This window comes from Eulemur rufifrons, chromosome 8 (assembly GCF_041146395.1).
Source record: "Eulemur rufifrons isolate Redbay chromosome 8, OSU_ERuf_1, whole genome shotgun sequence".
Taxonomy (NCBI): Eukaryota; Metazoa; Chordata; class Mammalia; order Primates; family Lemuridae; genus Eulemur; species Eulemur rufifrons.
Genome location: NC_090990.1, coordinates 66366181 through 66393525, shown reverse-complemented (window position 1 = coordinate 66393525; position 27345 = coordinate 66366181). Strand labels below are relative to the sequence as shown.

General features: G+C 37.1%; 2 protein-coding genes across 2 annotated transcripts in view; one reads left to right on the top strand and one right to left on the bottom strand.

The window, feature by feature from the left end:
- CTBS (chitobiase) lies at positions 1–22377 on the top strand. Its single transcript, XM_069480168.1, has 7 exons — positions 1–287; positions 2718–2856; positions 3354–3562; positions 7943–8114; positions 9810–9907; positions 10244–10405; positions 22086–22377. The coding sequence occupies exons 1-7, from the start codon at positions 84–86 to the stop codon at positions 22275–22277; spliced, it is 1176 nt and encodes a 391-aa protein (XP_069336269.1). The 5' UTR covers positions 1–83; the 3' UTR covers positions 22278–22377.
- Positions 22378–23716: 1339 nt separating this feature from the next.
- SPATA1 (spermatogenesis associated 1) overlaps positions 23717–27345 on the bottom strand; it is a 43512-nt gene continuing 39883 nt past the window's right edge. Inside the window, 3 exon segments of the mRNA XM_069480167.1 lie at positions 23717–23926; positions 23928–23983; positions 26636–26734. Coding sequence (XP_069336268.1) covers positions 23896–23926; positions 23928–23983; positions 26636–26734 — 186 coding nt within the window. The 3' untranslated portion in view covers positions 23717–23895.

The window sequence follows — 27345 nt, the reverse complement described above, 5'->3', positions numbered from 1 at the left end:
GCCGCCCCACCCCGCCGTGCGGCAGGCCCGACAGGTCTAGCGGGAAGAGCTCGCTCCTGTAGCGTGGTGGCCCGCTGGCTGGCATGTCCCAGCCGCAGCTCGGACGCCGACGCCTCTTCGCCCGCCAGCCGTGCGGCGCCTCCGCGCTGGCTCTGCTGGCTCTGCTGGCGCTGCTGCCGCTGCCGCCGCTGCCGCTGCCGCTGCCGCAGCCGCTCGCGGCCGGGGCCAACTGCCCGTGTCCGGAGCCCGAGCTCTGCCGCCCGATCCGCCACCGTCCCGACTTCGAGGTCAGCACCTCTCCCCGCTCCCCTGGGTCAGGGTCTCAAGGCCCGCAGAGAAGTTAAGAATAGAACAGATCCCTAAGAAGAGAAAGGTGGTGTAAGTGCTGAAACTAGTCGTTGAGGGCCTTCTTGTCTAAAGATTTTCTTCAGTTTATAGATGAGGAAACTGGGGCTCAAAGAGGTTGAGTAACTCCTAAGTCTCAGAGTGGAAGTGCCTGCCTTGGCAGGCAAGTATTCAAACCCAGATCTGAGCCAAAGGCGAGTTCCTTTAATTCCCCTGCTCTGCCTCTCTGAAGGCACTCTGGGTGTAAAAAACAAAGAAGATAGGATAGTCCATTTCTTGGTTTCCAAGAGAATGAGGATTTAGTTTGAAAGAATCTTAGGCACTCCAACAGCACACTGGAAGACAGAATGTTTTGCTGACCTTCACTTTTGTATACCTACTAGCCCTTTCCTTTATGGCACCTCAGAACCACCCAAGAAGGGTGGCAAAAACAGATTTTTCAGAAAATTTTCCTTTTACTCACCTAAAAATATATAAGGCTTCAGGCAATTTTAATCGAACACCCTTTTGGAAGCAATATTAAAACCACCTGGCTGATTCAAGTTTGATGACTGTAGCAGGAATTGGAAGGTATCAGGGAGGTCCAAAGGCTTAGTCCAAAGAACAATTCTTTTGCAGAAATAGGAATGATTCCTAGTTCTTAATCTAGTCCATTAATTTTGAGGCAGGGACATTTAAATGCTAATTAAAAAGTACATATATATGGCTTAGGAGAAGAAATAAAAATGGTGAAAGTGTTTATGGAGAACCTACCTAGTGTGGAAATATAACATCTTGTTAAAACTTTAGACAAATTAAAATAATGGTGTTTATTTGAGGAAAGAACAATTTATGAATTGGCATCACTTAAACCAGAAGTTCAGAAATGTCTGCTTTAGCAGAATGAGCAGTGTGGGCTTTTATAGGTTGAACATGGAGGCAAGGTAAAATAATTACTTGATTGGCTATGGGGGTAGGTTTTGCCTTGCTTAGATATGACCTGGTGGAAAGTCCCTAGTTAGAGATTAGTTGGCAGTTTCTAATAGGTTAAGCTTAAGTTTAGATTCACTGTTGACGTTGTTTACTTAAGTAGGAATACAAGGCACTGGAGCTTAATGGACATCCAATTAAATTTTTTTAGACAATCTGAAAGATTCATCCTAGTACCTAATACCTAATGGGTTAGTCAGCATTTGTGGGCATTTTGAAAACCAATTATACAAAGAAGCAAACTTATGCTCATTTGTATGTTCATGGTGTAAAGAAAATTAAAAAGTCTCGGGACCACCCACCCAACTCCTTAGGCAAAAGGGAAGGTCAAGCCTGGAGCTGAGTCATGCTACACCCCCTTCCAGATGAACAGCTGCTACTAACGTTACATATGTTACACATCAGCCAGATCCCAGGTGGAAAGGTAAAAGGCCTCAGGCATCTACAAGTACTGCCCCCAGATTCCGAAGGAAATTCCTTGCTGGCTTCCCATAAGCAAGGACTTGCAAATTGTAACTTTGGGTCTGCAGGCTAAGTCTAGCTCCTAAAACTAAAGTCTGTTCAATTCCACACTTTTTTTTTTTTTTTTTTTTTTTAGAGACAAGGTATCTCTCGCAGGGTCACCCAGGCTGAAGTGCAGTGGTGCAATCACAGCTCATTGCAGTCTCAAACTCTTGGGCTCAGGTGATCCTCCTGCCTCAGGCACCAGGCCTGGCTAATTTTTCTTTTTTAGAGATGGGGGTCTTGTGTGTTGCCCAGGCTGATCTCAAACTCCTGGGCTCAAGCAATCCTCTAGCCTTGGCCTCCCAAAGTTCTGGGATTAGAGATGTGAGCCATTGTGCCCTGCCCATAAAACCTGAACCTTTAGCTGAGGTCACCATCATCTCTTGCTTGGCTTCCTCCAACAGCCTCTAGTTTTCTGCCTCTAGTTTTGGCCTCTCTTTAATCCATTTCCCACTTCAGCTGAAGGGATTTTTCTAAAATGCATACCTTCTCCTTTAAAAAACTTTTATTCTCTCCTTTTCCCTCAGGATAAATAATGGAGTACAAACTTCTCAACAGGGTTTTCTAGGCCCTACATGATTTAACCCTGCCTACCACTCTGGTTCTTCACTCTCTCCAAATTTGCTATACTAAATATCTAAATACACAACCACCATGGTCTCTCTGCCTGCAGGCCTTGGCACTTGCCACTATTTCTTCCTGGCCCATCCTTCTCCACTTTCCAGATCTGGCTAGTTACCCCTGGTACCAATTATATTGGGACTCCTATGTCTTATTCACTGTTGTACTCTCAGTGCCCACCATGGTGCCTGGTATACAGTGGTGTTTAGTGTTATTTTGGATGGTCAGCATGATGTTCTTGTTTTAAATGACGGTGCTTATCCCTTTTGTTCTGGCAGGTTTTTGTGTTTGATGTTGGACAGAAAACTTGGAAATCTTATGATTGGTCACAGATTACTACTGTGGCAGTTTTTGGAAAATATGACTCAGAACTTATGTGCTATGCTCATTCAAGAGGAGCCAGAATAGTACTTAAAGGTATGTTTTTACCAGGTCTGAGTCCAGCAGATTGGTAAATTTATCTGTATTACTTGCTATAGTCCTGACTTTCCAAAAATTTCTTTTTATGTTTATCTGTTTTTTTAGTATCCTAAAATTGATCTTAAATACTGTATAATTCATTTCATAAATAGATATTTTTAAAAGTTAAATAAACCACTGTATTGATTTGAGCAAAATGTGACTTCCTAATTAGCAAGATGACCTTTACTTAGACATAGTCCACAATTTCTGTTTCTGACTTGAGAATCATTTTACTAATTATTCATAATGGTTATTTTGGAGATCAGTAAGTAATGGCTTTCTATTATTTTGGTATATTCTTTCTCCATTTGGAAAGCTTAAGTTAGGGGTGTAGTCTTCCAAAGTAATGAAATGTTTTAGACATCTTGATCTCTTTGGAATGGGTTTGTGAAGTAAATGTCATTAAATTGTGAAAAGCATGTGGGTACAAAAGATGTATACTTCTTCCATAGGGGATGTATCCCTGAAGGATATCATTGATCCTACTTTCAGAGCATCCTGGATAGCTCAAAAACTTGATATAGCCAAAACACAATATATGGATGGAATTAATATAGATATAGAGCAAGAAGTGAATTGTTCATCACCTGAATATGATGCATTAACTGCTTTAGTCAAAGAAACCACAGACTCTTTCCATCGTGAAATTGAGGGATCACAGGTAAAAATTCATTTATTTTTTGGAAACCCCGTATTTTCCCTATCAAAATGTATTCATGAGGGTATGACTAATACAATTTTTGTTGTATGGAAATGGAATGGGAAAGAATTTCAGCACATACTTCCTAAAAAAATTTTCTGGAACTTTTGATGTTCTTATCTAAGGAATTTTAAGGGACTAACTCTGTTCTCTATTCACATCAAAATACAATGCTGGGATTGCCCCCACCTACTTGCCTTGTAGCAGAGTTACAAGTATTAGATAGGCAATGGGGGCAGCAAGAGTACATGAGGGCCTAATTGGCTTTCACAAGTGCAGGACAGAAACAGCTCTTGCCAAGGGTAGAGATAGTTCTGGGGAAGTATCTCACTTCCTCCATAGTCTCTGAATTACTTGCAAAGTACCCAAGGCCTATAAGGCTCCAAGGACTAACTCCACAGAACTTGTCAGAACTAGGACAATAGGCAGTATGCTTTCCTACTGCCATAATGAGCTTGATTAGAGCAGAAGATCACAGTACCAGGCATCTTGCCAGGCAATTTATGGGTAGCAAAGAATAGTGTGGCCCCAGATCAGTGATTCCTAAACCTGGTCACATATCAAGATAACCAGGGGTATTAAAAAAATGTAAATACATGCTCTCTCTCTCACGTGCTGACACACACATGCATGCTGGGACTCACTCCTAGAAATTATTATTCAGAAAGTTTTGGGTAAGCCCAGAGTTCATAATTTTAAAAAAATTTCATAGGTGATTATGGTTAGGCTAGACAATGAGTTTTTTAAGGCAGAGAACAGCTACTTGATGTCTAACACAATGTTTAAAAATTATTTATTGAGAGGTGCTATATCACCATTGTTTCTTATAGCTGAGTAGTACTCCATGGTATACATATACCACATTTTATTAATCCACTCATGGATTGATGGGCACTTGGGTTGTTTCCACATCTTTGCAATTGTGAATTGTGCTGCTATAAATATTCAAGTGCAGATGTCTAGCACTTGTATTTTCCTGGATAGAGCTGGAACCCATTCTACTAAGTGAAGCATCCCAAGAATGGAAAAATAAGCATCACATGTACTCACCATCAAATTGGTTTCACTGATCAACACCTAAGTGCGTATATAGGAATAACATTAATCAGGTGTCGGGCAGACGGGGGGTGGGGGTGGGGAATGGTGTATACATACATAATGAGCGTGATGCTCACTGTCTGGGGCATGGACATGCTTGAAGCTCTGACTCGGGGGTGGTGGGGGGACAAAGGCAATATATGTAACCTAAACTTTTGTACCCCCATAATATGCTGAAATAAAAAAAATTTATTGAGTAAATGAGTGATATCCCTACCTTTAGAGCATTATAAGTACTATAAACCTGTGATTTATGTCTCAGAATCACCTGGGAGTGCTTTTTTAAAATATTCCAAGACTGATTCAGTAGGTCTGGGAATAGAGCCTAGGGAACTGTATTTTTACAAAGTGTTCTAGGTGATTCTGGTACAGTTGGTCATCATAAATTTGAGAATCATTGGTAAAGGTAATGTGATGTGAAGACTGACATCTCTGTGGTTTTATTCAAGTAGGGAAGGTCAGTACAGAATTCAACTTTTCAGATGAGTACAATGTAGATCAAGAATAGCAAATACCAGGTATGCAGGACGTCATACCCCTCTCCTCACAAATTTTGGTCTCAGAAACTTTTTCTTCATTCTTTAGATAGTTGTTACTAATAGGTTAGGATTGATGTATAGAATACACCCTAATTGCCAGTCCTGATTAAGCTACAGTGAAAGGGCCCGGAGGAAGAGATTGAGCAAAGACCTTGCAGTAGGAATATCTATTTCCAGGTTTGAGGGATGAGTAGAACAATTTGGGCTACTATGTCAAGTTCATGTTAGATGAATTAGTGAGAGGTACAGTTGCAAAGGCAAGCCAGATTGTGGAAGATCCAGAGTGTCAGACTGAGGAGTATGCATTTTATTCTGTATGTAATGGCCTTACAGGTGTAGAGTAGTGTTTTGGGAGAGTATTCTGCAGCAGTATGTAAAACTAGAGGAGAAAGGAAGACCAGTAATGACTAACTCAAGAATCCAGTAGCTAGATACTGACAGTTTGGATTGGGATGATGGTATAACCCTAACAGTCAACAAGTGTTCAACAAATATTTGTCAAATGAATTAGTTAATGGAAAGGAAGGGGCAGAATGACTGTGAGAAGACACCCAAAGGAAGATGTGAGATTAGATGTGGGGTGTGAAGGAAGAAGAGAGTCAGAAAATGGCCCAAATGTTCTTAAATTGGTAACCGGCAAAAATGACTAATACAGAGCATCTAGAGGGAGAAATGACTTTTGGGGATAAGATGATGACATTAATTTACAGAATTGTGGTCATAGAATTAAAGAAGTAGAAATAATTGCCCTTGAAGAGTTTTTTCTACATCCTCATTTTTATATGTACGAAAACAAATTCAGATGCTTTAAGTCTGCTGCTCCCCAGCACTAGCATCACTGCCTCAGCTCCACCTCAGATCATCAGGCATTAGATTCGGATAAGGAGCGCACAGCCTAGCTCCCTGTCATGCGCAGTTTACAGTAGGGTTGGCACTCCTATGAGAATCTAATGCTGCCGCTGATCTGACAGGGGGCAGAGCTTAGGCAGTGATGGGAGTGATGGGGAGCGGGAGCAACTGTAAATACAGATGAAACTTCACTTGCTGGCCCAAGGCTCACCTCCTGCTGTCTGCAGTCCCCAACCCCTTGCCACTTACTGGTACTGGTCCGTGGCCTGTTTCATCTGTATTTACAGTTGCTCCCGCTCCCCATCACTCCCATCACTGCCTGAGCTCTGCCCCCTGTCAGATCAGCGGCAGCATTAGATTCTCATAGGAGTGCCAACCCTACTGTAAACTGCGCATGACAGGGAGCTAGGCTGTGCGCTCCTTATCCGAATCTAATGCCTGATGATCTGAGGTGGAGCTGAGGCAGTGATGCTAGTGCTGGGGAGCAGCTGCAAAGTCACCCCAAAACCATCACTCCCCACCCACTCCATTCCCCCTACGTCCGTGGAAAAATTGTCTTCCATGAAACCGGTCCCTGGTGCCAAAAAGATTGGGGACTGCCGCTTTAAGTGGCTTAGCAATGACATAGACCTAGTTATAACAGAGCCAAGACTAGAACCCAGGTCTTTCAGTTTCCTGTCTAATATACTAATGCTACCTTCTCAAAAATATAAGACTAATTATGACAGGAAATCCAGGTGAAAATGCTTTTAATACGCAGGAGAGAGGTAAAGACTTACAAAATGGATTTGAAATTTACTTGTTTAGATGTAGTCATTTATTTTCTCTATTACTATAATGTAGCTCCCATTTTGTAATAGGAGGCAGTGAAAAAGTGGGGTCCAATATGTAAAAATTGCACTTCATAACCCATTTTGTTGGAGAGCTATTGAGGAAAGCTTGCACCTGTAAAGCAGAGTGTCCTTTTATGTGAATACTCAGAGAATTATAGAGATAACTTTGAGAAAGTCCTGAAAAAGAGTTTTGCTAGAATAAATTGGCCAAAGTATAAAAATTTTATCTACAGTTTCTCAATTTTTAAATAATTAATAAGTGTTTATTGGGTGCCTAACTAAGAAAAAAACAACCTTTAATGAAGTTTAGAACATTTGTACACCAGTAACATAAGGCTAATTAATACTTGGTTAAAGCAATAAACAGATAAAGAGACTATCCTTGTTGAAGGCTGGCTCACCATTCAAAATGAAAACTATTACTCAAGTTTTATTTGAATATTTCCATAAAATAAGATCACTTAAATAATTTGTTCGACAGTTTGAGTTGGTTAATCTACACCTATGGGCCATAAAATAACATTATTCTCTAACTGCAATACTGGGCCAAACCTACCTTGTAATGTAACTTTGAATCAGGGAGACAAACTCACAACCCAGTCAGGTTATGCCAATAGGTGACACATTTAGCCTGCACAATATTTTTTACAACTTTCATATTTGAATTCTTTTTGTGCCTTTACTCTCCACTTGCCCAGGGGCACCACCATACCCTATTGTTGTTAATACTTCTTTCAATCAGCCTAGCCTCTTAAGACTCATGTGTTTAAAACCTGTTGTCTTCTATGTAATGCCCCGTTCCTGGTCATTATATGTCCAATGTCCTAGTCAGTTGAATATAGGCAAAAAATATATTTCTTAGAACTGTTCTAGTTCCATATGTATTGAGCCCTACATTCATATACTGTAAGCAATTCTTTTTTCTTGGGTAGTATGAGGCAAGAAAATAAATAATAAAAAAAATCTGACATAAATATGCATATTTCATCATGTTACATAAACTGATATGTTTTTCTTCACAGGTAACCTTTGATGTAGCTTGGTCTCCAAAGAACATAGACAGAAGGTGCTATAATTATACTGGAATTGCAGATGCTTGTGACTTCCTCTTTGTGATGTCTTATGATGAACAAAGTCAGGTCTGGTCGGAATGTATTGCAGCAGCCAATGCTCCCTATAATCAGACATTAACTGGTAAGAATCCACAAAACGATCATTTATTAGTAAGATTAATTCAAGAACTTCAAAGATTAAGATATCTTTTATTAATAGGATTTCTAAGTTATGTGGATACCTTTTTAATTTGTAAAGCTTGCTTGAAATATATAAAAATCACTTCATTTGGAGAGCGTTAAAGTTTATAAAAAGTTTTAAAGTTTTGAAGTTTTCACTTAATTCCTCTAACAACCTGGTGGGATAGTTATGTTTTTATTAATACTCTATTATAGATGAGATATAAGGCATTAAGTTCTCATGGTTGCCCAACTATGAAGTATTATATAGTTCGGACTCAATCAGGTATTCTAATTTCAATTCCAGTACTCTTGTCATGAAATCACATGAAGAAGATATTTGCTATCTAGAATTTGACAGGATACTTTTGTTGAAATAACCAATGTTAAATAATTTAATAGCAAAGATAGTTAATGGTGTGGGTACCTACATTACATGATTACTAGGATTGGCTTTATCTTATTAATACCTGTGATATATTAAAAATTGTATTCCTATCAGAATTTGAGTACTTCTGACCTGTCATTCATATGATGTGGTCTTTGCATTATCATCTCTAAAGTTTGGATTGGTTTGTATCACATCAGTCAACTGAATAAAAGATTGCTTGCTATCTTCTGGACTCAATCTGAAATTTTCTGGGATAGTTGGTATCAATTGAGTTATTAATTGATTTATAAATAATTTTTTTTCTTTTACATAGAGGTTAAAATCTTAGAACCTGGCCTTATTTAATCATGTTGTAATTGGATAGAATAATCTGATCATAAACATACATTCATACTATTTAAATTAGAAAAATAACTGAATTTCATTCTGTTAAAGTTACAAAGTAATTAGTTAATTCAGGGTTCCAATACTGTGTGTCATGAAAGAGATGGCAATTGTGTTTTCTATCAATAAAAGGTTCATTATTAAATATGTTTGGGAAATGTGCATACCTCACCCCTGTTTTGGATATTTAATAGTACACAATAACATTAAAGGCTCTGAAAAGCAATTAACTTATTTAAATCAACATTCTAGATAATCTGGGAGTATCTCTTGTTGGAAAAACATGTTTTGCAGCATTGGGCAGGAAAAGGACTGATAGTATCAAGAAATTGTTCGTTTTTCTCTTTGTTTCCTCCAACTACAGATTATGTACAACAGAATGGTTGCGGGGGGGGGGGGCATTTCTTATCCCCAGCTATCATTGATACTTAAAGAATATTTGTAAAACATGGAACACTTGTGATTTCTATAAGAAATTCTGAGACTATCACTGCCAGAAAGTTTAAGATTTATAGAACTTTCTTGAAACTTTAGAATATAGAATATCGACTATATCATGTCTTAGCTATTAATGGATATAATTAGCATGCTTTCCTGAAATGTGTCATTCCTCCTAGATATAGATTTTGTGAATCTTTTATTTCGGTATGATCTTAGTTGTTTTGAATGTTTTCTCTTATTCAAAAAGAAATGGTTTAGAAAGCAAGATATGGAAGTTACAGTTAAGGGATGAGTTTTATATTAGAGAAACACTATTATTATTTTTCATAAATGTACCTATTTTTACTAACTTAGACTCTGAGTGGTTGCATAGTTTGTATGAACACATTAACAGATACATGAAGAGAAAAAAATATGCTTTTTCTGCCCCTATTTGACTAGGATATAATGACTACATCAAGATGGGCATTAATCCTAAGAAACTTGTAATGGGTGTTCCCTGGTATGGTTATGATTATACATGCCTGAATCTATCTCAGGTAAGAACAGGTCATTTGTTTTGTAATTTTTCTTCTGTATTATATTTTTTAGAGCTTATTTTGTTTTCATTAGGAACACGTAAACTTTATTTAGAATTTCTGAAATATAGTTTGAGATTAAAAATTGTTTATTTTAAATTATTTAATCCCAAGAAAGCTGCTGATTATCATACATTTTTATTTAATAATGAGATGTATTTTAACTTTTATTTATTATAATCAGATTATTTATAGCATATATTTTATTTCTAACAAATAGTTTTTTGATTATTTTTCTGATTTGACTCTTAGGCGCTTAATTGATAATATGTAACATGAACATTTCTGCATTTCTAGGATCATGTTTGTACTATTGCAAAAGTCCCTTTCCGGGGGGCTCCTTGTAGTGATGCTGCAGGACATCAGGTGCCCTATAAAATGATCATGAAGCAAATGAATAGTTCTATTTCTGGAAACCAATGGGATGAAGATCAACAGGCTCCTTACTATAATTATAAAGTAAGACTTTTTATAAGTTATGAACATTCATTCTATTATTTTCATAATTGTATATTTTAATAATTAGGTATTAAGAATTTCTATCAGTTTTCTTATAAGGGCATAACATACAGATTGCTATTTACATGAATAAACTTGTCTTTGAATCTGTGGAATCAGGAACTTTAGTTCCCTGGTGAGCAATTTGAGTTTTGCTAATAGTGCCACTGCTTTATTTGGGCCAACTTGTCATTTTAGTGATGACAAAAAACATGCATATCACAAACAGGGTTTCCTTAATAGTTGAAAATTATGGTAACTGTTGTTTTTCAAAGGGCTTTGGGCCAAAATAGGTTACCACCTCTGAAAGCCTCCATTTCAAAATAGCCTGAAGATTCTGATAAGACTCCTACATAGGAAGGAATGAGGCTAAGAATAGGAGATGTATGATCATCAACTTTAAGATGGAAAAACTATCATTTCAAATTTATTTCATAATTAAAACAAATTATAAGTAATATTAAAAATTAGAGACAAACATTACATAAAGGAAACCTGAAGAAATACAGTAAATGATTAGCAATCCTGTTAGGTAGTGTTGAATAAATAGGAATTGCTATACCGAAGTGGCAAAGAAAAGTTATATTTTTCATAATTTACCTTTAGCATAATAAAGCCTCTTTCACACCTCAAAAGTCTTAAGTACAAATCATATTTGAATTTACTGTGGATTGTTACTTTAAAATGAATCCTAAAATGACATGATGTAAGTTAATTCCAGCAAGCGTTTATATTCTTGACCATTATATCAGACCATTGTCTGATACCCATTTATAAAAAAATGCAAACACACTAGATGTAATAAATTGTAATTGATATACGTGCATATGCTTGTATATAAATTATATAGAAAGGTTTAGTGTAGAGCTTTCTAAACTTTGTAATCAAAATTATATTTCTATTAGTGAAACTAGGATGTATTGTAATCTTGTCTTTCCTAAATAGTATTCAGGAATACTCTGTCCTGGGAACTGTTAATATTTTGCACACCATTACCCATGTGTGCAAAATATTCACACATGTGCTATGGGCAAATATATTTAGAAAACACTACATGTCATATGTCCCTCTTAGAGATTTATAATGTACAACATTATATTAAAGGACTTGAGAATTGCTGCAATACTTAGAGCTGTTTGTTTAATAGAACCTTGTTTCACAGCACTCTTAAATGTATGCAGGGGAACAATGTTTCATGGATATAGTTTGGTAAAGGCTATGGTAACCAATTATATATACAGGCATACATTGGAGATGTTGCAGGTGTGGTTTCAGAGTACTACAATAAAGCAAATATTGCAATAAAGCAAATTACATGAATTTTTTTGTTTCCCAGCACGTATAAAACTTATATTTATATATACTGTAGTCTATTAAATGTGCAATAGCATTGTGTCTAAAAAAATGTACATACCTTAATTTAAAAATACTTTATTGCTAAAAAAAATACTGACTATCATTAGAGCCTTCAGCAAGTCATAATCTGTTTGCTGGTAGAGGGTTTTGCCTTGACGTCGATGGTGGTTGCTGAAGGCTGGGGTGCCTGTGGCAATTTCTTAAAATAAGACAACAATGAAGTTTGCCACATTGATTGACTTTCCTTTTACAATAGATTTCTCTGTAGCATGTGATGCTGTTTGATAACATTTTGCCCACAGTAGAACTTCTTTCAAAATTGGAGTCAATCCTCTTAAACCCTGCTGCTGCTTTATCAACTATGTTTACGGAATGTCCTAAACGCTTTGTTGTTATTTGAACCAGTGTTCACAGCATCTTCACCAGGAGTAGATTCCATCTCCAGAAACTAATTTCTTTGCTCATTGATAAGAAGCAACTCTTCATCTGTTCACGTTTTATCATGAGATTGTAGCAATTCAGTCACAGCTTCAGGCTTTACCTCTAATTCTAGTTCTCTTGCTATTTCTACCACTTCTGCAGTGACCTCCTCCACTGAAGTCTTGAACCCCTCAAAGTCATTCATGAGGGTTGTAATCAATTTCTTCCCAACTCCTGTTAATGTTGATATTTTGACCTCCTCCCATGAATCACAAATATTTTTAATGGCATCTAGAATAGTGAATCCTTTCTAAGTTTTCGGTTTACTTTGCCCAGATCCATCAGAGTAACTGTTATCCATGCAGCTTTATGAAATATAATTCTCAAATAGTAAGACTTGGAAGTCTAAATTACTCCCTGATCTATGGGGTGCAGAATATATGTTGTGTTAGGCATGGAAACAACATTCATTTCCTTGTACTTCTCCATCACAGTCTTTAGATGACCAGGAACATTGTCACTAAGCAGTAATATTTTGAAAGGAGTCTTTTTTTCTAAACAGTAGGTCTCAATAGTGGGTTTAAAATATTCAGTAAACCATGCTATAAAGAAAAGTGCTGTCATCCAAGCTTTGTTGTTCCATTTGTAGAGCACAGGCAGAGTTGGTTTAACATAATAAGGGCCCTAGGCTTTTTGGAATGGTAAATGAGCATTGGCTTCAACTTAAGAGTCACCAGCTGCATTAGCCCTTAATAAAGAGAATTAACCTGTCCTTTGAAGCTTTAAAGCCAGGCATTGACTTGTCTCTAGCTAGGAAAGTTGTGGTTCATGGTGGCATCTTCTTCCAATAGAAGGCTATTTTGTCCACATTGAATATCTGTTTAGTGTAGTCTCCTTTATCATCTATGTTAGCTAGATCTTCTGGATAACTTGCTGCAGCTTCTACATCAGCACTTGCTGCTTCACCTTGCACTTTTATGTTATGGAAATGGCTTCTTTTTTTTTTTTTCATTTCAGGATATATTACAGGGGCACAAATATTTTGGTTACATGTTATGATGTTGCCTCACCCAAGCCAGGATTAGAGGCATACCCTTCCCCCATAAAATGCTCACCACATCCCTTAGTTGTGAGTTTACCCACCCCTACCCCCTCAACCCCCAATGAATATTACTACCATGTGGGTGCCTTAGTGTTGATCAGTTAGTGCCAATTTGATGGCGAGTACATGTGGTGCTTATTCCTCCATTCTTGTGAAATCTCACTTTGGAAGATGGGTTCAAGCTCTATCCAGGATAACGTAAGAGGTGCTAGATCACCATTGTTTTTTGTAATTGAGTAGTATTCCATTGTATACGTATACCATATTTTATTAATCCACTCATGGATTGACAGGCACTTGGGTTGTTTCCACATCCTTGCAATAGTGAACTGTGCTGCCATAAACATTCGAGTGCAGATGTCTTTATTATAGAATGTCTTTTGTTACTTCAGGTAGATGCCTAGTAGTGCTATTGCTGGATCAAATGGTTATTTATATTTTTAGCTCTTAGGGGTATCTCTAGATTATTTTCCAAAGAGGTCTGGTAATAATATGCAGTCCCACTAGCAGTGTAAGAGTGTTCCTATCTCTCCACATCCTCACCAGCATTTGTTGTTTAGGGACTTTTTGATAAAGGCCATTCTCACAGGGGTTAGGTGATATCCCATTGTGGTTTTGATTTGCATTTCCCTAATGATTAGAGATGTTGAGCATTTTTTTATATGTTTGTTGGCCATTATTCTGTCTTTTTTTGAAAAGTTTCTGTTCATGTCCTTTGTCCATTTATTGATGGGGTTGTTTGATTTTTTTGAGTTCTACATAGATTCTTGTTATCAGCCCTTTATCGGATGTGTAGAAAGCAAATATTTTCTCCCATTCTGTAGGCTATTTGCTCTAATGATAGTTTCCTTGGCTGTGCAGAAGTTTTTGTTTTTTTTATTTCATTATATTACGGGAGTACAAATGTTTAGGTTATGTATATTGATTGCCCTTGCCCCACCCAAGTCAGAGCTTCAAGCATGTCCATCCTGCAGACGGTGTGCATTGCACTCATTATGTGTGTATATACCCATCCCTTTCTCCTCCCTCCCATCTGCCCGACACCTGATGAATGTTATTCCTATATGTGCACGTAGGTGCAGAAGGTTTTTTAATTTGATCAGGTCCCATTTATTTATTTTTGTTGCTGCTGTAATTGCTTTGGGGGTCTTCTTCATAAATTCTTTGCCTAGGCCGATGTCTGAAAGAGTCTTCCTTACATTTTCTTCTAGGATTCTTAAGGTTTCATGTCTTAGGTTTAAGTCTGTTATCCATTGTGAATTGATTTTTGTAAGAGGTGAGATGTGGGGATCCAATTCCAATCTTCTGCATGTAGTTATCCAGTTTTCCCAGCACCATTTATTGAAAAGAGATTCTTTCCCCAGTGTATATTTTTGTCTGCTTTGTCAAAGATTAGATGACAATATACGGATGGTTTCATGTCTGGGTTCTCAGTCCTGTTCCAAATATCTCTGTTCTTGTGCCAGTACCATGCTGTTTTGGTTACTATAGCCTTGTAGTAAAGTTTGAAGTCTGGTAAACTGATACCTCCCAGTTTGTTCTTTTTGCTTAAGATTTCTTCGGCTATATGAGGTCTTCTCTGATTCCATACAAAGCATAGAATTATTTTTTCTAGGTCTGTAAAGAATGATGATGGTACTTTGATGGGGATTGCATTAATTCTGTAGATCACTTTGGGTAGTATGGACATTTTAACAATGTTGATTCTGCCAATCCATGAGCAAGGTAGATATTTCCATCTGTTTACATCTTCTATAATTTCTTTTCTTAGTGTTTCGTAGTACTCCCTGTATATGTCTCTCACCTCTTTCGTTAAATATGTTCCTAGATATTTAATTTTCTTTGAAGCTATTGTAAAAGGTTCTGCATTTTTTATTTGATTTTCGGCTTGACCGTTACTGGGGTATATGAATGCCTCTGCTTTGTGTGCATTGATTTTGTATCCTGAGACTTTACTGGATTCATTGATCAATTCCAGGAGTCTCTTGGTTGAATCCTTAGAGTTTTCTAGATATAACATCATCATCAAAGAATGAGAGTTTGATCTCTTCTGCCCCCATTTGGACACCCTTAATTCCCCTCTCCTGTCTAATTGCTCTAGCAAGGACTTCCAGCACTATGTTGAATAGAAGTGGAGATAGTGGGCAACTTTGTCTGATTCCAGTTCTAAGCGGGAATGCTTTCAATTTTTCCCCATTCAGTATATTGGCTGTGGGCTTTTTGTATATGGCTTTAATAATTTTAAGGTATGTCCCATCGTGCCTATTTTGTTAAGAGTTTTTATCATAAAGGTGTGCTTGATTTTGTCAAATGCTTTTTCTGCAACTATTGAGAGAATCCTATGGTCTTTGTTCTTGCTTTTATTTATGTGGTGAATTACATTTATAGATTTGCATATGTTGAACCAGCCTTGCATTTCTGGGATAAAGCCCACCTGGTCATGGTGAATTATTTTTTTGATGTGTTGTTGGATTTGATTTGCTAATATTTTGTTGAGGATTTTTGCGTGTATATTCATGAGGGATATTGGTCTGTAGTTTTCTTTTTTTGTTGTGTCCTTTCCTGGCTTTGGTATTAAGGTGATATTGGCTTTGTAGAATTAGGTGGGGAGGATACCATCTTTCTCAATGTTGTGGAATAATTTATGTACTGTAGGTATGAGTTCTTCTTTGTATGTTTGGTAAAATTTGGGTGTGAACCCATCTGGTCTGGGACTTTTCGTTGTTGGAAAGTTTTTAATTGCTGCTCCAGTTTCTGTGCTTGGTATCGGTCTGTTCAGGGATTCTATTTCCTCCTGGTTGAACTTAGGGAGGTTGTATATTTCCAAGAATTTATCCATTTCCTCCACATTATGTAGTTTTGGGGCATATAGGTTTTTATAGTATTCAAAGATAATGTTTTATATTTCTGTGGTGTCTGTTGTGACCTCTCCTTTTTCATTCCTAATTGAGTTTATTGGAGTCCTTTCCCTTCTAGTTCTTGCCATTCTAGCAAGAGGGCTGTCGATTTTGTTTATCTTTTTGAAAACCAGCTTTTGGTTTTATTGATCTTCTGTGTAGTTCTTTTATTCTCAATTTCATTTAGTCCTGCTCTTAGTTATTTCTTTTCTTCTGCTAGGTTTGGAATTGATTTGCTCTTCCTTTTCCATTTCCTTGAGACAGTTTATTAGTTTCTTGATTTTTGAGCTTTCTAGTTTTTTGGATGTGAGCATTTAATGCTATTAGTTTTCCTCTCAGGAATGCTTTTGCTGTATCCCACAGATTTTGATAACTTGTGTCGCCGTTATCATTTAGTTTGAAGAATCTTTTGATTTCCCTCTGTATCTTCTCATTGACCCAGTAAGTCATTCAACAATAGATTGTTTAATTTCCATGAATTTGTGAAGTGGTGAGTGTTTCTGTTGGAATTGAACTCTAATTTTATACCACTGTGATCAGAGAAGATACATGGTATAATTTCTATGTTTTTGAATTTCCTGAGGTCTGATTAGCGGCCCAGTATGTGGTCAATTTTGGAGAAAGTTCCATGGGCTGATATGAAGAATGTATATTTGGCTTTATTTGGATAGAATGTTCTATAGACGTCTGTTAGACCCTTTTGTTCTAGAGCTCTGTTTAAGTCCATTATTTCTTTGCTTATTTTCTGTTTGGGAGATCTGTCATGTCCTGTCAGTGGGGTGTTGAAATACCCGTCTACTATGGCATTACTATTTATCATGCTATTTAGATCAAACAGTGTTTGCTTTATGTATCTGGGTGCTCCTGAGTTGGGTGCATAAATATTAAGAATTGTTAAATCTTCTTGTTGGATTTTTCCTTTCACCATTATATAGTGGCCATCTTTGTCCTTTCTTACTTTTGCTATTTTAAAGCTTATGTTATCTGAAATAAATATAGCTACCCTCACTTTCTTTTGGCTTCCATTTGCCTGGAGGATTGTTTTTCATGCCTTGACCTCGAGCATGAAGGAAAGGATCTTTGTGGGTTAGGTGCATTTTCTGTAGACAGCAGATACTTGGCTTGTGAATTTTTATCTACTCTGCCAGTCTGTGTCTCTTCAGAGGACAACTCAAGCCATTCACATTTATTGAGAGGATTGATATTTGGAGTAGATTTCCATTCATATTGTTGGCTGAATTCCTATTATTTTGTTTTACTCCTTGAGCCATCATGGAATCCAGGTTCTAGATTTTAACTCTTGAGTGATTTTACTTTGGTGAGTGTCTGTTGCGCTGTTCAGTGTGTAATGCAGGTCTGAATATTTCCTGTAGGTCAGGTCTGGTCTTCACAAATTCCATCAGTGATTGCTTGTCTGGGAAAGTCTTTATTTCTCCCTCATAGATGAAGCTTACTTTTGACAGGTAGAGAATTCTAGGTTGGCCATTATCCTGTTTTAGAAGGTTGAGGATAGGCGCCCAGTCCCTTCTGGCTTGTAAAATTTCAGTTGAGAAGTCTGCAGTTAGTCTGGTAGGTTTTCCTTTATAGGTTATCTGCTGTTTTCATCTTACTGCTCAAAGGGTTGCTTCTTTTGTGTTTACTTTTGTCAGCCTAATAACTACATGATGTGTTGATTGCCTTTTCACATTGAGTCTCCCAGGAGTTCTGTGTGCTTCTTGTATCTGGATATCTAAATTTCTGGCCAGGCATATTTTCCTCCAGTACTCCATGAAATAAATTTCCTAGCCCTTGTGTATTTTCTTCTTCTCTGTCTGGGGTGCCTATGGTTCTTATATTTGGCTTCTTTACATAATCCCACATTTCTTGTATGTTTTGTTCTTGTCTCTTGTTTCTGTGTTTTTTTTCTTCATTGATTTGTTTAGCACATAGGCATTATCTTCACGCTCTGAGATTCTTTCTTCTGCATGATCCATTCTATTCTTGAGGCTTTCCACTGTGTTTTGCAGTTCCCTAAATGCATCTTTCATTTCCAGAATTTGTTTGGTTTTTTCATAGTGTTTCAATTTCTTTAGAGAATTTTTCATTCATTTCCTGTATTGTTCTTGTGGCTTCTTTATGTTGGGTTTCTATTTTCTCTTCAATTCCATTGAGTTTTCTTACAATCCATATTTTGAATTCTTTCTCTGTCAATTTAATTGTATCGTGTAAATTGGTATCCATTGATGGAAATTGAATGTTTTCTTTTGGGGGTGACTTTTCTCTCTGATCTTTCATGTTTCCTGCGTTCTTTTGCTGATTTTTTCTCATCAGGGTATTTTGTCAAGAACTGGGGGTGCTGGGGCTGGTTTATGGCCTTATTTCCAAGTCACCAAAGGGACGTTCCTTAACAGTGTTGGGGAGAAGTGCATTGGTCCTGTATTGTCTTAGAGGTGTTTTAGCCAGTTGAGTTACCTCTTACCTGTTGTCTTCACCTCTTGCCAAAGGAGATTAGTGAGTTTGGACCCCTTGCTTAACCTCCCATGTGGTAAATCACTTTTGTGTGAGTGACTCCGCTTCCCTCCAGTAGTTTGAGATGGAAGGCACTGTGTTGACCTATGAGGTTACCTTCTCTGTTGTCGCTTGTCGTTTGTGTGGAGGAGCCAATTATCAAGGTATTCCGATGCCTTTGTGTTGGGCTCTAATCCCCCAAATGGGGTATATGAATGCCCCAGTCTTTGGGAAATGGCTTCTCACTCCCAAGGGTTACATGAACCCTGTTCCCACTTTAGGTGGGGTAAGGAAACTGGTGCCTGCAAGCCTTAGAGCATATACTTCTGTGGTTGCTTGATCTGCTGCTAGGGTAGAGCTGCTAATATGTCATTCAGGGCTCTTTCGCCGCACTTGCGAGGCAGCTTCCGGTGAGGGTTGTCAATTGGTGCAATTGCTGAGGACTCTCCCCAGGATTTTCCTTCCCAGTCCACAAACCCCAAAGCTGGCAGCGGCCCGGGTGCCAACGTTATGTTCTTATCAGATGATCAAAGCCAGCCCACTGGACCAAATCAACAGGCTGCCCCCTATCGCTCAGTTCCAGGGTCCTGCAGATTCACGCCAGTCACACAGAGAAAGCTACTTTACTTTTTTCCCTTCTCCCCACCTCCAACCTGCAGGGCTGGGGAAGGGGCATTGTCTGAGATCATTGCCTGAGCCTACCCTGCTGGGCTGGGGAAGGGGTGGTGCCCAGAACTGCAACGTGCCACAGCGTTTCCTGGCTATGGACCCCCAAAATGGCAGCTGTCCACCCATGGAGAGCAAGCACTGGGGGCGACTGCTCAGGGTTCGGCAGGTGCTGGGTTTTGCAGGCTGTCTCAAGGAGCCACCAGCTGCCCCCACTGCTTCCCTGTCCCGCTGTCTCACATTAGTCCAGTAGAAGGTCCTGTACTCTCTGTCCCACCCTGACCCAGCCGAATCTTTGGCAGTTTCCAGGGGAAGAGCCTCCCTTTTGGCTTTCACCTCCTTTGTTCTGGTCATGCTGACTGCCAGAGGTGAGATGCCTGTCTCCATACTCCCTCCTGTGGACCTGGGAAGTGTTCACTCAGACCAGTCCCTCCCTTGCCCTGTGTGGACCTAGCACAGAGCACCAGGGAATTCAAAATGTTTTCCGCTATTGTCTCTTCTCCACATAGCCTGTCATCCCATGCCACAACTTTGCACTCACTTCAGGTGCTTTCCTGCCTGAGTGGATGTGGAGGTCGGTAGAGGAACAGTTGTCCTCCTGTGGGTCAGATCACACTGCCCTGTCCGGCGGGCACAGCCGTCCCATGCTCTACTCCCTATTATATACCTTGTACTCTCCAGACTTTGTGGTCGATTCTCCAGTTCACTTTTTTTTTCCCAGCGCTGCTTGTCCCATGTTGCTTCTCTGCAGATTCACAATGCTGTTCTTGGGGGAGAGTGATCCACTTGTGTGTAGCTTTCTGCGTTCTTCACCTCCCACTCTGGGAGCAAAGAGCCAGTAGGTCACCACTGATCTGCCATTTTTTTCCCCGATGAAAATGGCTGCTTTAGTTTCATGAACCAACCTCTGCTATCTTCATAACTTTTCTTATGAAGCTTTCACCTCTCAGCCTTCATAGACTTGAAAAGAGTTAGGGCCTTGCTCTGGATTAGGCTTTGGCTTAAGGGAATGTTATGGCTGATTTGATCTATCCAGACTACTAAAACTTTCTCCATATCAACAATAAGGCTGTTTCACTTTCTGAACATTTGTGTTTTCACTGGAGTAGCATTTTTAATTTCCTTCAAGAACTTTTCCTTTGCGGACATAATTTTGCTAACTTTTGGTACAAGACGCCTAGCTTTCAGCCTATCTTGGTTTTTGACACACCTTCCTCACTAAACTTAATCCTTTCTAGCTTTTGATTGAAAGTGAGAGATATGCAACTCTTCCTTTCACTTGAACACTTAGAGGCTGTTGTAGAGTTATCAATTGGCCTGACTTTAATATTGTGTCTCAGGGAATAAGGAAAGATATAAAGGAATGGCAAGTCTGTGGAGCAGTGAGAACACACACATTTACTGATTAAGTTTGCTGATTTATATGGGTGTGGTTCGTGGTGGCCCCAAATAATTACTCCTGTCTAGTTCTAAAAATGTTAAAGCATGGAATATAAGATACGAATTATGCTTGTTTGTAATGCTTAAATGTACCACAGGTTATGAATTTACCAAGTGACTACTGTCTTTCAAAGTAGTCATCTCGGGAGACTGTTCTAATTCCAGGAGTGCTACCATAAATATTACTGGCATTCACTCAGAATTGCCTTTAAGAAGTTTCCCAAATGTATATAAAAATAAGTAAGTTATTTTTAGCCACAGTCTTTTAATTTTTACCTCCTATCTTTTCCCCTTTCCTATAACCTTTTGCCTAGATCTGTTCCTTTCCTTTGTCTCTTATCTAGTTGCTTATGTGCCTCCTTAGAGAGACTGTCTTAATACTAGATAGAGGCAGGTGATGCTAGGGTGAAGGACTATTCAGGGTGGAAGGTGAGCATAAGACCAGAATCTAATTTATGGCTTTTAATTAGGTGTGTGTTAAGTCACTCGTGGAGGCCAGACCTAACAAGCTTTTAGAAGCAATTCTGTAAGACCTAGAAAAATACAAACTTTCCTCCTCCATTGCCATTACCTTTTGATTTGGCTGATTCATCATAAACAAAATCATCTGTTGAGCTCCTAGCTAGGCACACTTCCAGGAACTATAGGGAATACAAAAAAGTATATAAGCTGGTTTTAGAGGACCCAGAGCAATTAATCTCCTTAACTTCAGAATTGCCTAATGGAACATTAAAACACAAAATAAACAAATATGACCTAGAACCAACCCTAGAGAATTTTGATTCAGTAGGTTTCATGTGGTGTCAGGAAGCTGTATTTTTAAAAGCCCCGCAAGTGATTCAGATATATATCTTGGCTGATAATCTTAGGACAGGAGACGGACCTTAAATAGAATATATTAGGAGGCTCATTTGTGTAATCTTTGCTGTTGTTGAAAGTGCCATAAGCAGTATCTAGAAAGTACAGATGCTCCTTGACTTATGATTGGGTTGTGTCCTGATAAACTCATCATAAGTCAAAAACACCCTGTGTGGAAAATGCATTAAATAACTGATAAACCCATCATAAAGTCTAAAAATTGTAAGTTGAACCATTGTAAGTTGGGGACTGTCTATGTCACATACAGAGCCATTGAGTAATAGAGTGGGAAAGTATTAGGCCCTAAAATTTTTATTATTTCATTGTATCCTTTTTGAATCACTGGATTTAAGAAACTTTTCCCCCTTTTATTGTACTGAATACTTTAACTTTTCATTTTAATTTATTTGTGTAGGATCCTGCTGGCCATTTTCATCAAGTATGGTATGATAATCCTCGGAGCATTTCTTTAAAGGCAACATATGTACAAAACTATGGCTTACGGGGCATTGGCATGTGGAATGCAAACTGTCTTGACTACTCTGGAGATGCTGTAGCCAAACAACAAACTGAAGAAATGTGGGATGCCTTAAAGCTAAAGCTGTGACAGGGATGAACATCTTTTGTCAGACTATTAAGATTTAGAAAAATGATCTGTATAAATAGATCCAGTTTCTTAAAGAAATAAAAATGTACATTTTAGTCATGTTGCTATATACTTTGTTTTTAAGTATACTAATAACTAAAGAAATGCTTTCATTGTTTGAATTTGAAAAATACGTATTTATATCTTTAGTATCCAGGAACATAAAGGCAAGAAACAAAGTCAATTTAACTCTATTAGCCTCTGAGATTTTTCAACACTATAATTAGGAAAAACTGCTTTCAGAATTTTATTATGCCAAATTTTCTCCCATTATATTATTAATAAAATATACACTTACAAATCAATGTTGAGTTTAAAAATATGTATAATTTGAAGTGGAAACTGCTTAGATCTTTAAAAACCTAGCCTTTGTGAAGCAGTTTGTGCTATACTTTTTTTTCCCCACCATAAATCTTAAATTTAAAACCTGCAATTGAGTGTCTCCTCTTTAGGTTCATCAAACTGATGAAAATAATTTTTCTGCTTCCTGACTCCATGTGGTACTCATGTCTCTGAGGTACTTGAACTAAACCTCCAGTTAGTGAAAGAAAAATAGAGGATTAAATGTATTCACAAAATATAAGCAGATAACTTTTAATATTTTGAATTAGTAAGTTAGAGCTACCTAATATTTTCTAATTATTTTATGAGTCTTATCTGTTAAATTTTTTACAATAGGAATAACTTGGTGTTGAACTTGATTCTATTCACTGTCATTTATACTTTTAATTCTGCATTTATAGACATACAGAATTTATTTCTTGGCTAGTTTTCTTTTCATATTTAAATTTTTCTTTTTCTACATCTGCATTGTACTTCTAATTATCTGAAGACATTGATTAGACTCTCAACTAGTTCCTCTTTCTAAAAGATGAATTTTATGCAAAGAACTTTTCTAAAGGTAATGAAATATCTGTTCTTCTCAAGACAATTAAGAACAACATTGTGCTGCCCTTATTAGTTCCTGTGAATACACAGATTAAAAATCTGCACCCCTGAACTCTGTATTTACATAAATCGTGCCTTCCCTGCACATTCCCTCCCCAAGTTAGAATGATTCAACCATCTGTTACAATTGTTTATGACAGAGTAAAATCAACCATTTCCATAGTATATATTGAATCACTATTGTCTTTGTTTTAAAATAAATGAATAAAAATATTTAAATTCTTAAATACTACTCTCTACCATAGTTCTGGATGCAAGTTCAATATCCCTGTTCTTTTATATTTCCAGATTTCTTTTAAGATACAATGAACAAATTATGTTTCTATTTTCATGCAGACATATTAGTATTTATTAAAACATTTTTTCTTTGTAATTAGATTTTAGTCTATTAACTCAAATTTTAAGATATTAAAAATGATTATAAAATAGATAATAGACTTAAAATCGTAAAATTAACCAGTCACCATTTTGCTTTATATTACATCTAGTATTTCTTGAAACACTTTGTAATACCTACATAAAAAGTGAAGAAAGGTAAACCTTATGATTTGTTAAACATTACCAAGGAGAATAATGGTTAAACAAATCTCAAATATTTAAATTTTTCAACAAAATTTTTAAATTAACATACCTAATTGAGGTCGTAGAGATGTATTAATTTTCTTCTGTGCCAATTCAGCTTTCAATGTTCGTAAGTCTGAAACTGCTTGTTTTCTCATCTATAAAGAGAATTACCTTTCAAAAATGAATTTCATCTTACCCTTCTACAAGTACGTAATTGCCATGTAAATAAGGTTTTCATAACTGCTTTAACTGTTTTCTCTCATTTGCCTTCAGTGCCTTCCTTACCACTGTAATTACTACAGTAAACTTGTAAATCATAAGTCCTTATTTACTGCTAGATATGCGATAATTTCCTTTATTAGTATATAGGAACAATACCATTGAACTGTTCTAAAAACTAGAGTGAGAAGGAATTTTATTTTTTGCTTAAGCTTCAAAATGTGTTGTTCTCAATGTGTAAATACTATTTTAAAAAAACCCAAAATACAAAAAAAAACCCCTTGATTCCTAGCTCTCACAACTGAGGAGATATTTAAGCAATGTAATAGTGTTTACTCTGTGGCAAGCACTCTTCTTAGTATATTAGCCCCTTTGATTTTCTTACCAAAAAAAAAAAAAACTTGTAAGGCAGATACTATTACAGTATTTATCTCCATTTTACACTTGAGGAAGCTGAGACCCCCTAGAGGCTAAGGTAACTTGCTCAAGGCATAAAGTAGTAAGTGGTATAGCTGGGATTCAAACTCAAACCACCTGGTACCAGAGCTTTGCTATTCCCAGAATTGTCTGTGGACCAGCAGCATGAGCATCACCTGGGAGCTTGTTAGGAACAAAGACTCTCTTCACCCAAACCTACTGAGTCAGTTCCTGCATTTTATAACAGGATCCCCAGATGACACTTCGTTAAACTCTGAGAAGCACTACTTATGCTATACTCACTCTACTTATGGAACTGACTCAGGCTAGGTTTTCTGCCCCTTAGTTCTGAATCTTATAGGTAGAGCTATTTTGGGCAGGTCATTCAGAAATAAATACTTATTATAATGTCTGTATGTGCCAGTCAGGCACTATGGTTAAATATAGAATTTTTTTCCCAGTCTGTAAGCTAAAAATTTTATTCTCTTTTTTCTCATTTTACTTGTCTTTACTGTTTTTGTACTAACAATTCTAATTTGGGTTCAAACCATAGGTGATAAAAGGTTAAAATATACAAAGATGGTAGGATCTAATGTGCATACTTTCTAGAAGAAAAGAACATGAGGGAATCAAAATTAGAGGCTCTGGGGCATTTTTATTACTTCTTTCTACCCTCTCAATTTTCCATATTGGCATCTTCTCCATGTATTGAAAACAGTTTTCCTTCATTGGACTAATTATTTTTCAAGTGCATACTGCGTAAGAATGTTTAACTGGGTTGGGCACAGTGGCTCATGCCTGTAATCCCAGCACTTTGGAAGCCTGAGGTGGGAGGATCCCTTGAGGCCAGGAGTTCAAGACCAGATTGGGCAACATAGTGAGACCCCCATCTCTACAAAAAAATTTAAAAACTAGCCAGGAGTGGTGGTACACACCTGTAGTCTTAGCTTCCCAGGAGTATTGCTTGAGCCCAGAAGTTTGAGGTTACAGTGTGCTACGATTGAGCCACTGCTCTCCAGCCTGGGTAACTGAGTGAGACCCTGTCTCAAAGGGAAAAAAAAGGAAAAGAAAAGCCTTTGCCCTTTTCCTTCTCTGTATTTTCAGTTTTAAGCTTCTCAGTGCTGACCCAGGGTTTAGCCTTAAGAATGCTTCTAGTGAAAAGAATGTCCAGTGTAGTAGCCAGTTGCCATATATAGCCATTAAAGTAACTGAAATTAAATACAATTTAAAATTCAGTTCCTCAGTCACACAAGTTACATTTCAAGTGCTCAATATCAATAGGTGGCTAGTAGTAGCTAACATATCAGAAAGTGCAGGTATAGACCGTTACTATTATCATAGAAAGTTCTGGACACTGCTATTAATAATTCTAGAAAGGGGTCATTATTCTGTGTCATAAAGCTGTTTCTGATAAAGAGATGAATTGAAAGCATTCACATAATTATCATTCTTATTTTCCTGTCCTGCGTGGATACTTGTGTGAAAATGTATTATCCTCTTCTGTTCAACAAAAGAGCTTTTTAAGACATCTGTACTTCAGAGATAATTCCTATGGTGTAGCTAATTGTTCACAATTCTTATAAAATAAAGTATGCCTGTTCACAATTTTTATCAAATAAAGAAAGTATACCCAGAAGCCTCTATAAGCATCTACTACACAAAAGGTTCCATGGCAGAAACAAAGCTAACTAAGGCACAGTCTCTGCCCTGAGGGAAACTACATCTAGTAGAAGACTCAAGATTCATAATTTAAAAACCAATGGACTATATATGAAAATAACCAGAGAGAATGAATTAATTACCCAAGAAAGGGGGAAAAATTAAATAGGAGCTCAGAGGACAGCTCAGTGTTTTGTCAGACTTACTTATGAATAACTTTTAATAGAGGAACACTACTTCTTTAAAATATTATTTTGAGACTATACTGACTCACAAAATTCTTTTCCTTTAATTGTTCTTAGTGAAATTCTGCTTTGGCTTTGTTTTAATATGCATCTTTTCACAGGATTTAGTTTTTCTTCTTGCATTTTTTTCTTTCATGCTCTTTATTGTTAAGGTAACAATTTTAAGACAGTCAATTCTGACTACCCTTTGGAGACCCAAAGTTAAAACACCAAAATATTTTATTTGAAGATAATTATTATAATCTGACTAGAAAAAATGTAAATTACCTTAATTTCTATTATGAGTTTCATTTTGTCAGTATCCAATTTTCTCTTAAGTTGGTCAATTGCATGCTGTACCTCAGTGATCTGGATTATTAAATAATTCTGTATGAAACATATGAAGATATATTTACTTAGTATAACATCTATATATGTTTGTTTTTAACTGCCTTGCAAACCTAAACTATGATGTGATAACAAATATCAAAAGAGCAAATCATGAAAATAACCTATTCCATAAAATAAACTTATTGCTTTATTACCATTACTATTACTTTTGTTGGTTTCTTGCATTTTGGGGACCACTTTCTCTTCTATTTTACTACCACTGTTTATTTACTATTATAAAAAATAGATATTTATAAAAGTTACTATTAGTGCCATAAAAACCAACAACTATTACTATGACAGGAATAAGCTAGGTTTAAGATATTAGTAAGACTTTAGAATTGGTATAATGCGTTATTAGCTGAATCAGATTAGAGTTATTTTAAAACATTTTATAATTAAATACTATATTTTATATAATAAAACCTACATTAATACAAGAAAACATATTTAAAATAAAAAGACTTTTTGATTACTTTTGTCCAGAAAAATGTATGAGGTATGGTGGTCCTTGCTGAAGAAGTTATTTAAGAATTTTAAATTGCCTTTGTGAAAAAAATTCTCATATTGAACTTGAGAAAACAGTAAGATAAACTATCAACTATGCA